Source organism: Apium graveolens, chromosome 1, assembly GCF_009905375.1.
Source record: "Apium graveolens cultivar Ventura chromosome 1, ASM990537v1, whole genome shotgun sequence".
Taxonomy (NCBI): domain Eukaryota; kingdom Viridiplantae; phylum Streptophyta; class Magnoliopsida; order Apiales; family Apiaceae; genus Apium; species Apium graveolens.
Window position 1 is genome coordinate 166,075,298 of NC_133647.1, and position 17,082 is coordinate 166,092,379.

The 17,082-nt window shown below is 33.5% G+C and overlaps 1 protein-coding gene across 1 annotated transcript; it reads left to right on the forward strand.

The window, feature by feature from the left end:
- Positions 1-4,871: 4,871 nt before the first annotated feature.
- On the forward strand, positions 4,872-15,684 carry LOC141710806 (homeobox-leucine zipper protein HDG11-like). The gene is made up of 8 exons (XM_074513337.1): positions 4,872-5,014; positions 5,974-6,043; positions 6,119-6,217; positions 6,301-6,311; positions 14,594-14,711; positions 14,833-15,105; positions 15,214-15,315; positions 15,423-15,684. The coding sequence occupies exons 1-8, from the start codon at positions 4,872-4,874 to the stop codon at positions 15,648-15,650; spliced, it is 1,044 nt and encodes a 347-aa protein (XP_074369438.1). The 3' UTR covers positions 15,651-15,684.
- The last annotated feature ends 1,398 nt before the right edge of the window (positions 15,685-17,082 follow it).

Genomic DNA, 17,082 nt, shown 5'->3' on the forward strand with positions numbered 1-17,082 from the left:
TACCTTCTTTGAAGAAATGATAACTACCTTCTTTTCTGCTTTGATAAGTTCCAGAAGCCAAAGGTACCTCTCTTTCTTGCCGGGAGTTTTGGCCTCAGCTCCGTTCTTATTCCCATATCAGCCATATCAATAGACGGACAGACTCCCTATCTTTTGTCTTTCTAGGAATTTTAGCAAAGTTCCGAGTAAGCTTCACATATATTTTTCTTGATGTGCATCACATCGAGAACGCCTAACCGGCAAAAACTTCCAACTCAAGTTGAAGAATATAGAAACCTTCTTCCAAACTGGTCGAGCTTCACCTTTCTTCCATCAAGGTTGGCGTTGTGTCTTACCAAAGACATGTCCCTTAGATGTTGTACTCGTCCAAAAACCTGCTCACCAGTTAATGGAATAGGAGCCACATCCTTCTCACAGTATTATCAAAAGCTGTTTTCTTCTTTATATACGGATGATGACGGGGCAGCCACCTCCTATGGCTCTAACCACCGTCTTTCGTAATGAACGAGCCTAGTAGCCTTTGTGTTATCACACAGACAGTAAAGCATTATCCCTTTAATTACATTTCTGACAAGTTCCTAAGGTCGGATATCACTTATTGTCCATAATATATACCCCTAAGTAAGAAGAATCTCATTTATAGCGTCATACACTTTTTCCTGAGCCACAAATGTTGCAGATCTTCTATAAGCGTTGAAGAACACTCGATATCATTCCAGGCTCTGTTGGTCCTGATATTAATAAGCAGAGCATAATACCTTCTTTTCATACAGAGCCAAGGTGGAAGGTTGTAAATTGATAGCAAAACGGCCAACTAGAATAATCAGTACGGTTTCCACGAAAAGGATTGAAACCGTCAGAGGATAAGCTAACCGAAGGTTCCTTCTATCCGATGCAAATTAGGCCACTCTTTATCAACCTTCATGTTTCCGAGTCAGCCGGATGCCTCATTTTACCATCCTTTTGTCGCTCGTGTCATGCCAGTCATTCCTTTGTAATTTGAGGTGTGTTGAACAATTTCTTATTCTTGGTATCACGGGAAATACCATAAAACCTTGGCAGGGACTCCTTCCTGTTCTTCTCCTTTCTTATTCAATTTCCATCTAAAGGCCTTACATATCCGAAAAGTTGTCTCTTCTCATTTATCTACCACGATATGAGACAATTATTCGGCATGCGTGTATCTTCTCATACCCCCATTCCTAATGCACATAAGTTTTCTTTGCTTCACTGAAAGATAAGGGATATTGTTGCCTTCCGAAAGCAAATCCCCAATCACAACAGAACATCGGAAAAACATGAATCAGACATACCATGTTTCACCTTCAAGTTGAATAACTTAACCAACACTTTCATCTTAGTGTAATTCTCACAACCAGGATAGAGAGGTGCATGCTCACCTTTGACATGATTCATGAAATCTGAAGAATGACTCATCATCATCTTCGTCAGCTTCACCCATTCCTGTGTAGGCCGGTTTAAAGATACAGAGGAGTCGCTTTCATCCGTAGAGAACTTTCTTTAGAATTTGCCTCCCCGTGCCATATCCAGCGTGTATAAGTTTCATCTATGCCATATTGAAAAGGTGGTTTTTAAAAGTCCAGCATTCCAAGATTTGCTGTGTGCGCACTTTACATGGACAACTTATTTTTCCTTCATTATAACCATTCTCAAAGGCAAACATCAGTAAATCCTCCACTCCTTTTTTAAACTCTTTTGTTCTTCTATCAGTTGTTAACCATGATCTATCCATCTTTTGATACAAACAAACTGAAAAAAGAAAAATGTAAGCCGTCAAAAACAGAACATAGTACCATTAGACTATATCTTCAACTATTAAACACCAAATTTAACATAGTACATGTGAGCACAAATTAACAACTACAGATTAAGCACAAATTAAACTATAAAATCAACAAAAATTAAAGTAGAGCTAGATGAATCAAGCTACAAGTTAAACTCAAATTAAAATAGAAATTATACATTAAACAGCAACTGCAACTAACAACAATTATACCATTAAACAGAGTAATCCTACCAGTAAACACCAAAGTAACAGAGTACGGGTGAGCAGTGAGCACAAATTAAACAACTACAAATTAAGCAGAAATTAAGCTAAAAAATTCAACAAAAATAAAACAAGAGCTAGATAGTCGAGCTTCAAGTTAAACTCAATTAAAACAGCAATTATACCATTAAACACCAACTGCAACTAAACAACAAATTATACCATTAAACACCAAATTAAACAGAATTAGAATTCTACCAGTAAACACCAAAGTAAACAGAGTACGGGTGAGCAGTGAGCACAAATTAAACAACTACAAATTAAGCAGAAATCAATGAAGAAGCCTATATCTGAAGGCTTACAGAAAAAAAATTCTAAAAAAAGGAACCGAGGAAAAGCAGCTGTTACAGAGTCGAATAATACTCAAGGTCTAAAACTACTCAAGAGAGGCTGTGTCATTATGCATCGAATTGTGCGACGCAAGATAATGGGGAACAAACTTAACGTGTCTTTTAACAACAAAGGAGAGCCGTTTGGTCCTGAAGCGGCAGAGATGCAATCTATATTGGGGTATTGGCAAGAACCAAACCGCCAATATGGCATGATATTGGAAATGTGTTCCTGAAGAGACAAAGACAAAGATTTGGGATTGTGTGCTGGTAGGCCAAAATAAACTTATTAAGTTCATTGACTTTGTCTGCTATAAGTTCATTTTATTACTTGTTTCTTATAATTCTTTTAATTTCTTATGTATGCAGATGGCTTTTGTTTTACCTCCATCGGCCAAGAAGTTGGTTTTACGTTCTGCAGGTCAAAATGGAGGGAGTTCAAAAGTCAGTTGACCACACATTACATTCTTCCTTATCGGGATCAACCTCAATTGTTGGCCTATCCGTCTGCAGATTTTTCTTTCATAGAAAAATCTCATTGGGACATTTTTGTTGCTGAACGCACATCATCTGAGTTTCTGGTATGTTTCTAGTTAGCATTGGCTCATATTTGTTGTTTATCAAACTAAGGATTGGGATATAGTTACTTACTAATTATATTATAAACCTTCTTGTGCTTTTTATGAAGATATGTCATGATGAAGCAGTACAAAGAAGAAAGTTAAGTGTTTATCCACATCGCATGGCTCGAAAAGGTTATGCCAATCTCGAGAATGAATGGGTGAGTAATAGTGACACGACATTCTTACTTTTCGAATACACACTAATTTTCCACACATGTTTATACTATTTCTAAGCTCACCATCTACATGTGAATATAGTATCAATCACATCCAGATGAAGAGGAAGTAGATCGTTCATCACATGGGTCCTAGCAAGGCAGGACAAAGATGGTAACTATTTAAGTGATGATGTCCAGAAAAAGCTGAAGAAATTGTAAGTTATTGATTTGTATTCTACTTCAAAATATTCATTATCTCATGCTTTGTTTTAAACCTTTTACCCTAAACTCCTACCGAACTTAGAATTCAAAGCTCAGACTATGATAATAATTAAAGTACTCTAAATGTTGCAGGGAAAGCTGAAAGCAGAGGTTAAGGAAGGAAAACTGAAAGCGGAAAGTGTTGATGATGTCTTAACACTTGCGCTTAGGAAGCCTGAGCATGGAGGAAGGGTTCGTGGACAAGGAGTTCATGTAAAGCAGTCAACTTACTTTGATCTTCCAAGGCAGAAGAAAGCTAGGACAATGGATGAAAAAATACATGAAGGGATTAAAAGGTTCATGGCGGAGGAGACTCCGTGGATTATTAAAGAGAGAGATGCCTTTTGGGCTGCAGAAATGGAAAAACTCAGGGCAGAGATATTGAAGAAGCCCGTAGAACAAGATGCTACTCCAAAACCACTTCTCAACAAGCAAGCTGTCACTCTGACGGCGGGGTTGTTGTGGATATTGGTGTCAAGAATAAGGATACACCTCGAACTGCAAGGAAGTTATTTCCACTTCAAGAGGAGGGAGGTGTTTAGAAAATCAAAATGATTGATAATTTATTTGTTGATTTTGGGGAGAACTTAAGGAGGCTGGGCCAGCTCATGAGGATGAAAGATGTAATATTGTTGTTGAGAAGAAGACTTCTGAGGAAGTGAAAGTGAAGCTCCAGATACTTGTGTTTGCAAATCGCTATTGGATCGCTCAACAACATTGTTGCTTGTGCGACGATTGATGAAGTAATCAATCTCGATGGAGGAGAGCAGACAATCCATGGTGTACGACTGGGAGAAGAAATGCAAGAGTCTCAATCACTGAAGTCATTCAAGGTGATGCTAGGATTCCCTTTCCTATCGGTGATGAAATTCTAACTGTGGAACAAGCTATAGGAACTTTTATCGCATGGCCGAGAAATTTGATAGTGGCAGGAACAAATACCGCTTCCAATGCTTTGGCGGCTCCAAAGGTGAGAATGTTGTTTTATCAGTATGATTTTTTTAGTATGTTTTTTCCTAATATTTTTCACGTGTCTTTTCTGCAGAAATCCAAGATCAAGAAAACAAAGAAGACATATAAAGTACTTAAACATGTTGAACCAGAGCTTACTGTTGAGATGGGTGCAAATTACCCATCTGCACTCAATCGTTTGTGGACATGGGCAAAGGTTGCCTTGGCTCATGGAGAGACGGTTTCTTTTACTCTATGCAAAGAAGCATTTGGCTCTACAAAGAAGCATGTCATCTACTTATTAGATATTTATGCAGTTTGCACTGGAGGTGAAATGTCAGGGTCTGTCATTTGCCTCTTTATTCAGTAAGTTTTTTCATTAACTTTTTTTTCATATATAGTCCCGTGATTAAACTCATAATATTACTAACTACTGTAAATTTTATATGTAGCTCCTAAATGAGCATGTCAAAAACAGAAGATGACCAACATGATAAGGTTTGTAGATCCCAGCATCATTGGTGCCATCGGATGTGGCACTGCACTACAGAGATCACGTGCACTCGCTGCACAATTTAAGGATGCGAAGAAAGGGCAGTACTTTCTCATGCCTTACAATGATGTGTAAGTTTTAATACTATTGCTAACTTTTCGACAATGTCAGATAATTTTTAGTTTGATACACGATCCTATGTCTTGCTCTTTTTAGTTGATTTGTCGTGAGACAAGAGTTCAAATAGTAAGGTTAAATGTGTTTATTGATCTTGCAATTTTGAACATTTTTATGACTTGCTCAATTTAGGTGTTTTTTGGTGGATTTCATATAAATTTTAATATGATGATGTTTATGCTATTTGAGTTGGTAAGGCGGTGTCAATTAGTAAATTACACTTTAATTTCAATCTTGCTAAGTCGTTGATGTTTCTATTTTTTAAGACGGTTAAAATAGTGAAGTTAAATATGGTTATAATTTTTGCAACTTTAAACAGTTTAATGGCTTGCTGAATTTAGGTGTTTTTTGCTGGATTTTATATAAATTTATTATGATATTGTTTATGCAATTTTAGTTGGTAAAGCGGTGTAATTAGTAAATTATCCTTTAATTTCAAACTTCGTGAGTCGTTGCCTTTTCTATTTTTCAGTAAACATTTTAAGTATAATTACTGAGCTTAAAATTGAAAATATTTCTTGCAACTTTTAGGTTGAATTTTACAGTAAGTTAGGTTTCAATTGCTGAATTTAGGTGCATTCGGGTGCATTTTATATAAAAATTAATATGATTTTGTCTATGCTATTTGGTAAGGCGGTGTGAATTAATATCTTATATTTTAATTAAATCACTTGCTCAATCATTAATCGTTAATGTTTGGGTAAGAATCACTGGACTTTGACTGTTGCCAATCCCGAGGCAGAGATTGTCTACTACATGGACCCTCTTAAACGTCGTATTGCTAACGGAGGGTGGGTGCAAGTCATAGAAAGTAAGTTTAAGTTCTACAATTTGTGTATTAAGTGTTCAACCTTGACATATCATGCACAGTTTGTAGTGGTTTGATTTTTTATTGTCGCAATTCTGGTTGCAGTGCCATTAAATTTTACAAAGAAGATCTGAACAAGCTTGCAAAGAAGAAAATTTTATGGGAGAACATGGCGGTAATAATCAATTTCATCATATATTATTAATGTAATATAATGAGATTGTATGAAAAAATTTATTTATTATCACAGGGAGTTCCAGTCCAGGCAGGAACCAAGGAATGTGGCTTGTTCGTGATCCGTTACATGAAGGAGATCATTGAGGACAAAGAACTTGAGTTTGCTGCCAAGGTGAGATTATCATTTTGATTTTTTCAATTAACTTAATACTCTTACCCTTATGCCTTGTGTAACGCGTACTTTTGTTTTTTCAGTGGATGCGCAGGTCAAACTTGGCTTATACAACTGATGACATCAATGAGATCCGCATTGAATTTGCAAAATATTTCATAAAATGCCACACGAGCTAGGTTGCAGTGTCGGGGCTTTTTATTGAACTAGATATGAACTTTGTTTTTAATTATAACAGTTAATGAATCGTTTGTGAAATTCGGGTTGGTAGAATGAGATTTTGTCTCAATCTATCGATGGATTGAATGGGCTTTAGATTGGTTTCAAATCTATTTCTAGATTTAAGTATTTCGTACGATTGGTTAGTAGTTCTTTTGATGGATGGCTTTTGGGATTAACTAGTAGTTCTTTTGATGGATTTGATGGATGGTTTTTGGGATATTTGTAGTTGGTATACTTTTAACGGATTGCTTAATATTTCGGCTGATTTATTCTAGTGTTGCATCTTTTGGTTATTTATTGTTGATTGTTGGAACAAATTGTTTGGTGTTGGAATTAGTTTTATATTTCGACAGGTGGTGGTTACAATTGGTCAATTTGATATGGAAATTTTTTTACAACAACAGATAATTGTGTTTTCATTCCAAAAATAGCATTATGCCAAAGTAATTGGACAACACTATAACAATGTTATAACTGTTGACTAAAGCTAGATAACCAACTTTGTACAACATGTTAACATACTAACCATTATGCCTAGCACATTCACATAACTGGAAAAGGTTTTAAGCCATTGTCTCAAAGCCTTCTTTACAATATCTCAGGTACAAATTGATGTATGAGATAGGCTTAGAAAACAATTTTAACTGTAAAATGTTGTGGTTAGGCTTCCAAACAACACAACCAAAAATAAACCATTGTTTAAAAAAACAAAAAAAAAAGAACATCAACACACTCACTTCACGTTTAATAAACGTCGTCTACATGGGTAAACCATTGTATGTAGTTCTTCACAACAATGGTCCTTCTAGAACGGTTGTTAATCCTAGTTTTGCACAACAGGTAGAAAACAGTTGTTGTTACTAATTACAATAGCGGTTCCTACGACTGTTCTGATTACATATCAGACGGCTCCTCAATAATCAACGGAAAATTAGCATATCAAACCATAGTGAAAAACAGTTGTATGATTCAGTTTTTCTTGTAGTGTTACCCTCCCCAGACCCTGCGTTAAGCGGGATATAATGGGTATGTTTGGTTTGGTTTGTTTGGTATGACAAAAATATCACTTTTTCAAACTGTTGGCCAAAAATCCCAGTTCATTTGAGAAATGGGTAACCTATAACGCATTTGATGAATATGTATCATGTAAAAAAATAAAAAATTAAAAAAAAATAAAAAGTGGTATTATTGTTATAGTGGTATTCTTGGCCAAAATTTTTAAAAGTGGTATTATTGTTATCTAATATAAAAATGGTATTTTGTCATTTTTCTATAAAAGCAAGTAATCATGTTACAAATGGAAACAAGTTGCATTATACTTCGTTGAATCGTAAAATTTAATCATCGAAACACGTATTTATTTTTAATTTTAATTTTAATATTTAAGTTAATAATTTAAAATTGGTATTAAAAAAAAGAACATAATATTTTGAGGGAAGGATACAATTTATTAGGGTTAACATATATAATTTTATTTTTGATATATAGTTCCATTGTTAAAATAGGTTCATTGTTAGGTTTTTTTTTCTTTATTATTATATTGTTGTTAGCTATATAAACCTATATTCTATAATAATCCATAACAAGATTCATAATAACAAAACCTAACTTTTATCTCCTCTCCCTTTTTTATCATAGTAATAGTACATATGGTTGTTCGATCTGGGATAGGTTGATGAAGGGCAAATTGTGATTGCTTCCACATGTTGGATGGTTCAATATGGGATAGGTTGATGGGATCATATTGTGATGGCTTTCAGATGTTGGGTTTAAAATATATATTTCAATTATTATTGGTTTATCATCTTCTTCTCCAAAATCCAAATCGGTTCTTTGGCTGATTTTGAGTTTTAACCATGATAACTATTTTTTTCCTTCGTATTGATTGGACTTTTGGGGTACAAATATTGATTTTGGTTGAAATCTTTCTTCCGATGGTTTCATTTTATTTTGGTTGGGACTACGAGTAAGCAAACATTTTCATAACCGTCCAAACCAACTATTTCAAACCACCCAAACCGAAATTTTATCATTTTATAACGGTTTAGATCGGTTGTGGTTTCATTTTTCCAAAACCCGAAAAATAACGGTTTAGTTTAGATTTGTCTTTTATACCGCCCATTATATCCAAACCACCCGAATATATTAAAATATTGTAATTATATATTTTGAGGATACATATATTGCATGAATTATTGATTTGTATTTGTATTTGAATCCATATTATGTTAAGTACACTGGATGTTAAATATTAAAGTTAGAAGATCCAAATTATTACATAATGAACTTGTTTAATTGATAATTTATTAACCTATTAAATTTTTAACCTAGTACATATATGCAAATATTTTTCATAACGGTTTAAACAAAAACTAACCAACCCCAACCATTATAATTTGGGTGGTTTAGTTATGTCTGTAATGGTTACTGTAATAGTTAAGTCAAATGTAAAAAACTAAATTTGGTTTGGATGATTATAAGCTCCAAACCCACATATTCCACCTGATACTCACCCTAGTTCGGACTCTTGTACACACTCTTTGATGATATTGACTCAGCCATAAAAAATTAGTAATTATTTATTTCCATCTCATCTTCCTTTTCCTTTCTCCTGTTTATATGTATATCTTTTTCACCTTTTATTTTACTTTCAAGCCCTTGGCGGGGTTGTTTGAGTTTATTTGGTGTTTTAGGCACGTTGACCTAAAATTGTTTTACTTCATTTGGTATTGTAGTTTTGAATTTGTTCCATTACGTGACTCTACTTTTTGTTTGACAAACCCTCGATTCATCATAGTGAGTTTGAGGGTGAATTTTAACATATATATTATTATTATTATATTATTATTATATTATTATTATTATTATTTTTATTATTATATTATCATCATAACATATATATTATTATTATTATTATTTAACATATAATATTATTATCATTATTATTATATAGTCCCATTATTATAATAGTTTCCTTTTAATGATATTTTCATTTATTATTGTTTTGTTGTTAGCAATATTATTATTTTTTTGTTGACAATCTAAGTCTCTATTCTATCATAACTCAGAATAAGTTGCATCTTAATAAAACATAACTTTTCTCACTTTCTCTATACTTTGTCAACTAGGTAATCAAAGATAGGGAAATGAAGATAGGATACGAGGAAAAATCTAGTTTCTGAAGTATGAAATGAAATTTATCTATCCTATATTATAATATAAAATAATAAAATTTAGTTGGGTTACGGTACTTTGTTAATTACTTAATTTACTTTCTTCACTCCCCATTCATTAATTTACTAAATTACCCTCATTTACTCTACTAAATTTAAAATTCTGATTTATTATTCTATTAAATTAAAGTCAAATAAGGTTAATGACCAGATTCACAGTTATTCGTAAATAATTAGAGTACAAAAAAACATGGGGAAACTACCTAAAATACATATATTTTCAAACCTATTTCAAAATACTATCATTTTCAAAATTATTTTTAAAAATACAATATTTAAGTTTTATTTTCAAATATACGGTTTGCAACCAGTTATGCAACTTAATTTCAAATTTTGAAAAATTTGCAACTGAATCAATCTTAAAATCAAATTTGAAAAAAAAAGGTTGTATAACAGTTTGTAGAAGATACAAATTGTATTTTTAAAAATAAGTTTAAAAATGATAGTATTTTTTAAATATATTTTAAAAAATGCTTCATTTTTCAAACTGAACAATTTACTATATTGATACAAGTATACAAAATTATAGTACACAACTAACTTTTAATTATCTTTTCTACCTAAAGAAGTAATGGATGACAATTGAATATTATTGACTTTGTGTATTCTCATTTTGTAGAACAACTTTATAATCCATCTTGACAAAAATAGGCTTTTCAATGTACACCATTATTAATATTTAACCACTCATCCGATTATACTGATATTTTATTGCACAAAAAATCATTTAAAGCATTGATATTGACGAGCATGAGTATACATTTAAGTTTGATTTATGTTTAACACATCTCTCTTCAACTAGAAGAGCAAAAGAAGGAGCTAGGCCGAGACTAAGAAGAGACGAGACCTAAACTAGATGTCCTTCCGATACCTAAACTTGGTAACTTAAAGTATTTTAAATTAACGAGAAGTGGCAAAGGCGAACTGACGGAACCTTTAATACGGTTCTGATAAATCCTTAGGGCGGTGTGTGATCCCAATTTCCAAAAGCACCAGGAAAGATGATGACGTCACACAAATCAATACGTGTCAAATTTTCGACTAGAGGTAAAACCATCTTCTATTGTATTCATGTTGGTTCAAAAGTAATTATATATATCTTAAAAACTCACATGTTATAAAAAGTAAATATATATTCTCTGAAATGCTCGATTACTCATTGGTTTGTTTATAGTTTTAAACACTAATATATGGAAGAAAAGAAGGCAGAAAATGTTTCTATTGATGGCATTGATGGGCACTGAGGTTGCTTTCGTTAATGTTGCTGCATAGTGGATTGGGTTTAATTCAAATGACCATAAATTTGTTATATGCTTGGATACCCAAGAAGTTATGATTCAAAAACTCTGGGATTCAGGCTACCAGTAATATTTTCTAAATTCATTGATAAGTATGCCTTCATCGGGCTCTTTGGAGCATTTTCAGGATAAGACAAAGTTGGCAATCACAGAGGTTTTGGCCAGCGCTGTTAGAGCATCTCCGATGAGTGTGTCTACCAAAGTAGCCAAATCATTAAAACTACTAATATTTTATTTTCTCTTTCTTCTATTGTAATTTTGACACATTTTTTATTAGTATTTACTCCAATGGTTTGCAACCCAAGTTGCCACAATATTCATACATTATATTTTTTAAACTAGATAGGAAGTTATATCTCTGGTTGAGATATTTGTATTTTTTCCATTTAGCATTTTGACACTCTTTTGGGCACCTCCATTGGCGATGCTCTTAATGGAAATGAATAGTTTAACCATAAAACGGTAGCGGTTTTTCTCTTCCAGTTTCGTGCTTCATTGCCCCAAATAATGATAAGCACGATATTTCATCAAACTTATGTCTGGTTCCTAGAGAATCTGTACGAAGTTGATTCATATGGAGGGGAGTTGCCTTGCTGTCATGTAGATGAACGAGAACTCGAGAAAGGAAAGTAAAGTGCTTTGATGGCAATCTATAGGCTGGGTTTGGTAAGTTCAGTGTTTGTTAAGTTATATTATTGTTATATTCTGGTTCATTATTATTTCTTTATTCAAATATATCTTCATTTGGCGGGTTCCTGTAAGTTCGGCTCTCGATGATGTAAGAAATGCTTGCAATCAATTTGAGCGAGTACCCTTAGTGTGTTTGAGATGGAGCACCTTGGCTCATATGAATGGTGCGTGAAATAAAATAGAAAAACGTACAAACCATTAAGCCAAGTAAGCTTCACACGTGGTGTAGAAGTTGTAAGTTTTTCTTTTTATTTCACGAACAATCACATGAGCTATAAAGCTCCCTCTCTCACCGATCGGGGAGCTCTCTGAAATAGAGTTGAAGCATTTTCGGAATTGAATCAACAAGAAGCGCAGTCAAACATACAAATATTACAACAAGAAATAAAAATAAAACTCAATATAATGATAAGATCAACGAATAAACACTGAAATTACCAAGACAACACATGAATCTTTTTCCTCTGGCACATCTTTATTTCATGGTATATAGAGGACACCAAGGCAGTTCCTCATGTATATAAATCAATTTTGTCCAAATTTTTTAGAAACTGGGCGTAAGTTGAAAGAATCTCGTGTTTTCATTGTTAGGGACAATGAAAACACAACACATTATTAGGAGCACCGTGATCTTTCAGTGATTAAATTTTTTCAATCACAATAACATAAATGATTAGAATCTCTGTAAATGACAAATTCGTCTTGTCCCGAAAATGTTTTTCAAAGACCCTCGCAAAATCATATTTGTCTATGGATTTATAAATTATTATTGGTTCACTCCGGATTGTCAATGAGCGGACGCATCGAGGATCACACCTAAAACCTTTTTATCAAAAGTGAAAACTTGTCTCTCATAGTTGTAATACTCATTAGAAAAGATGTTTTCTAGGAAGCAACCAAGTGTATCAACATCCTCAATGTTTACGAGAGGAAATATCCCTAGATTATATCGAATTGTGTACGTTACGTATAACTTATTAGATAATACACTGTATGTGAGAATAATAGTTTGATCAAATCTATTTTAAATATATAATTACTAGCTCATATTTGAATTAAAATATACACAATTTTTCCCAATTGAATTCAAAAATGAATTTGAATTTTGTTCATTATTAATAAATCACATATAAATTCAAACTACGGTTGTACGTTCAATCCGCCCAACCCCATCAACCGTAAAAATCACCCGCAGGCCGCAACCAATCCGCAGAGTACAGTTAAGCGGGTAGTCGTGAATGTAATTTTAGATAACTATTAATCTGTTGTTTGGTTGCGAATTTATTATTTTAAAAATCGTGAAAATCCAACAGCACCTGCAACCGCATATTATAAATTAAAATATACATATAAATAAAATTACTGAATTATTGAAACTTGGACTTGGGTCAATATAAATGAAGTTCATAAAGTTTTATACCAACTTTTATATTTCAGGATTAGTTTTTCTTTTGTAATATGTCACTGGACTCTTGAATTTATTTGTCATTTAAGCTTATTGAATTTTTAGGATTATTGAATTCTTCTATAAAGCCTTATAATTTTCATATGCAATATTTATTGAAGTAAGTTTTTTTTATTTGAGTGGTTGAACCGCAAAACCAGCTGCAATTACTTGGGTGGATTTGGTTGGTTTTTTTATACCAACGGTTTGGTTGCGAATGGAGATATTGGAAAACCGATAGTTGTGGTTTGGTCTAGTTTTTACCCTCTAACCGAACCAAGTCGCACCGCTTACACCCCTAATTCAAACCCTTACTATGCAGATTCTTAAGCGGTTCTCCAAAACTAGGATTTTTTTTACAAATTCCAACAAGGGATTAGTATCAAATATCGTGGATAATTCCAAAATGGGTCCCCCTCAACTTCATTTTACAGCTGTTTATGAGGTAACAATTTAATTTTTATGAACTTTTATGAATTCATTTCATAACCTTTGTATAGTCGTGATTAGCTAATTTATTAGAATAATAATTATAATCCAAAAATTAGTAGAATAATATAATCTTTCAGGGGATCACGGTTTGAGTGTAGAAGAATGGGTCAATATTTTTTTTAAATAATTACAACATGTTTAATTGATTTTAGTACATATAATTGGGTGGGTACTTATGTTTATATGTACAAAATTATAATTTTGATCAAAAACATGTCTATTAACTATCAAGTATCTTTATTAAGAAAAATCTAAGTTCTTACTCAATTGAAAATTAATCGAACATTACAATAAAAACTCGGTCTTAAATTGTTCTAATTAATTTCACATTTTTAATAGTAGATTTTTATGTAAAAGTATTCATTTATAAATTTTACCAGGTCTTAATAACTTTTAAGTATTGCCAAAGATTCTTTAGACAAGTACATTTACCAGCTTTACATACCATTTCATACATATTAACTACTACTTGCTCTGAGTTATTTTGTGGATACATATTTATGGATGATACCACAGATAGGGGTGGTAGCTCCGACGGAGATGGCTCTGATAGCAGCCGAAGAAAGAGTCATCACCAACGACACACGCTCAGAGGCTTGAAGGGTATCGTAATTTATGACTAGTGTTTCATTAAATTTTTTTAGGAATTTAAATTTTTTCAAATTATTTCTTGATGAAAAAATTGTTGTGAATCTACAATTTTGTTTAAACGATTTTTGAAGATGTTGAGTTTTGTGATTGAATATATTTTATTTCTTGAAATATAATGTGAGTGCGTAGTTTTGGACTATTCAATTATTTCATGTTTTAATTAGCGAAAAAATAAAATTATTTTATGACTAATCTAAGTAGAGCCGTAAAGGTAAGGTATCGTTACATCTGACATCGAGAGATCCTTTGTCTACTACTAGTGGATATATGGCATATGTTTGTTTCAGTTGTAAGGTGACGAGTCCATTTATTATTTCTAATAATTTCTTTATGTGTTTAATTGAAGGGCGTTTCGGGAATGTCCCCATCCAGACGAGAAAATGAGGATGGAGCTAAGTAAAGAGTTGGGATTGTCTTCTCGCCAAATTAAATTTTGGTTTCAAAACAAAAGGACACAATTAAAGGTTCGTTGATATTAATTTATTTAAGAGAACAGGTTTGTATCATTGGAGCTGTGTACTCCACTGCAATTTAGTCAAACTTAAGTTCATGCTCTGTAATTACTTAGTTAAGTATGTACTGCAGCTTAAAAGATATGAGAACATAGTTGCCAATTACAAGCCGCTAATGGTGGATGTTTTTCGTAATGCTATGGATGAACTGATCAAGCTTGTACAAAGTGATTCACCTTTCTGGATAAGATCATCAGCTGATGGGCGCCAAGTTTTAAATCTTGAATGTTATGAGAGCATTTTTCCCGGAGTTGCTAAAAGTCCTAATGTTCGCATTGAATCATCAAAAGATTCAAGTGTTGTGATCATCGATAGTTTGGAATTAGTTGATATGTTCATGGATGCGGTTAGTTTTTGTATTCTTTCTATTATTATATTTGGTTAACACCTTATTAAACACCAAAATGCTATATAATATTTTGGTGTGGGGATGTGAATTATTTCTGCTTTGCAGAACAAGTGGATGGAATTTTTTCCTAATATTGTTTCGAGGGCAACAACACTTGAAGTTGTATCATCCGGATTGACCGGCAGTCGGAGTGGCTTGTTACAACTGGTTATATATATACATATATTCAATCCATTCATTTTTCTCCGCTTTTGTATAATCTATGTATATATTATGGTACAAACAGCTTGAAAATGAATTTGCTCTTGTTGTAGATGTATGAAGAGTTGCAGGTGTTGTCCCCATTAGTACCAACCCGCAAATTCTATTTTCTTCGTTTTTGTGAGCAAATTGAGCAACATACATGGGCTATAGTTGATGTTTCCTATAACTTTCCCCAAGAACCTTTTTCTAACTCTCAAAGTCCAGTTCGTCTTCTACCTTCTGGTTGCTTAATTCAAGACATGCTCAATGGCTGCTCGAAGGTCTTGCTAAGTCTTTAGCAACCGTTTTTTTCCTCTTTTTTGTGTTTTTTTACTCGACCATCTTAACATATTTCATGATGACAGATTACTTGGATTGAACACATGGAATTGAAGATATAAGACCAATTCATAATCTTTACATGAAACATGTATGTAGTGGTTTAGCATTTGGTGCCACAAGAAAGCTTGCTACACTTCGAAGAACTTGTGAAAGGCTTTCTTGTTTGATGGATGTTAGTAATACTTCCTATTTTGGAGGAGGTAAGCCATCTACATGCTCTGCATTTTATTTTTTTCTATATCTATTTAGTGGTGCCTTGTGACACAAGTATATGAAATTGATTTAACACCTGATTTCCAGTAATTACATCCACTCATGGCAAAAGAAATTTGATGAAACTTTCCCAGAGGATGGTTAAGACTTTTTGTTCTAGCATCAACACAGTTAATGGACAGCAAGTGATGATCTCTGGGATTAACGATTTGGAAGTATGTGCAATGCTTCAAAGGTGCACTGATCCTGGCCATCCTAACAGCATTGTTCTGAGTGCAGCAACTACTATTTCCGTCCCATTTGCTTCTGTAGAGGTTTTCAATTTCTTCAGGGACGGAAGAAACCAACCCCTTGTAAGATTTATGATACAAAGTTTCTTTTTCTGGTGCAAAGCTTCTTATGCATATCACTCTTACAAATAATCTTTTGTTTGTTTTTTTGATCAGTGGGATGTTTTTTCTAATCATAATCATGTCAAAGAGATTGGCCATATTGCGTGTGGATCTCATCCAGGGAATCGTATCTCTGTTCTCGGGGTGTGATTTTTAGCCTTTTTTTGCTTTAAGTTATACTTGCGATCTTTATCTTATTTAAAGGCAAGGATTTTTTAGGGAGCCCCTTACAGAGAACCCTAATTCTCAGGAGAACATGTCTTGAACAACATATAATTGTTTTTATACTTGCCCCGTTTAATTAAAGCAATCTTACGATTGGCAGGCCTCGGGTACCAGCCAGAGCAACATGTTAATACTTCAAGAAAGCTGCATTGACTCATCAGGTGCCCTTGTTGTGTACTGTCCTATAGACCCACATGCCATCAACATAGCCATGAGTAGTGAAGACCCCTCAGTTGTCCCAATCTTATCCTCTGGATTCGCAATAGCACCTGATGCTGGAGAAAATCTGGGTCCTGGAGAAATGTCAGCTGGATCACTTGTTACAATAGTGGTACAAATTATCGTGAGCAACTTGACAACAGGTACGATGAGCCAGGAGGCGGTGAATACAATAAATCACCTGGTGGGAAACACTATAAGGCAAATAAAAGCTGCCTTGAATTGCTCTACTTGTAACAGTGCTATATGTTAAACCAATATTTAGTTTTAAACTGACTCTGGCTGTTTACCAGTTTCCTGTGTAAAAAAGTTCAGATGTCAACTGTTAAGAGATATAAGG

Coding starts and splice junctions, on each gene's coding strand:
- LOC141710806 (XM_074513337.1), top strand. CDS start 4,872: ATGACCAACATGATAAGGTTTGTAGATCCCAGCATCATTGGTGCCATC. Junction 5,015..5,973: donor CTCATGCCTTACAATGATGT/GTAAGTTTTAAT, acceptor TTCTGGTTGCAG/TGCCATTAAATTTTACAAAG. Junction 15,106..15,213: donor TTGATATGTTCATGGATGCG/GTTAGTTTTTGT, acceptor TCTGCTTTGCAG/AACAAGTGGATGGAATTTTT.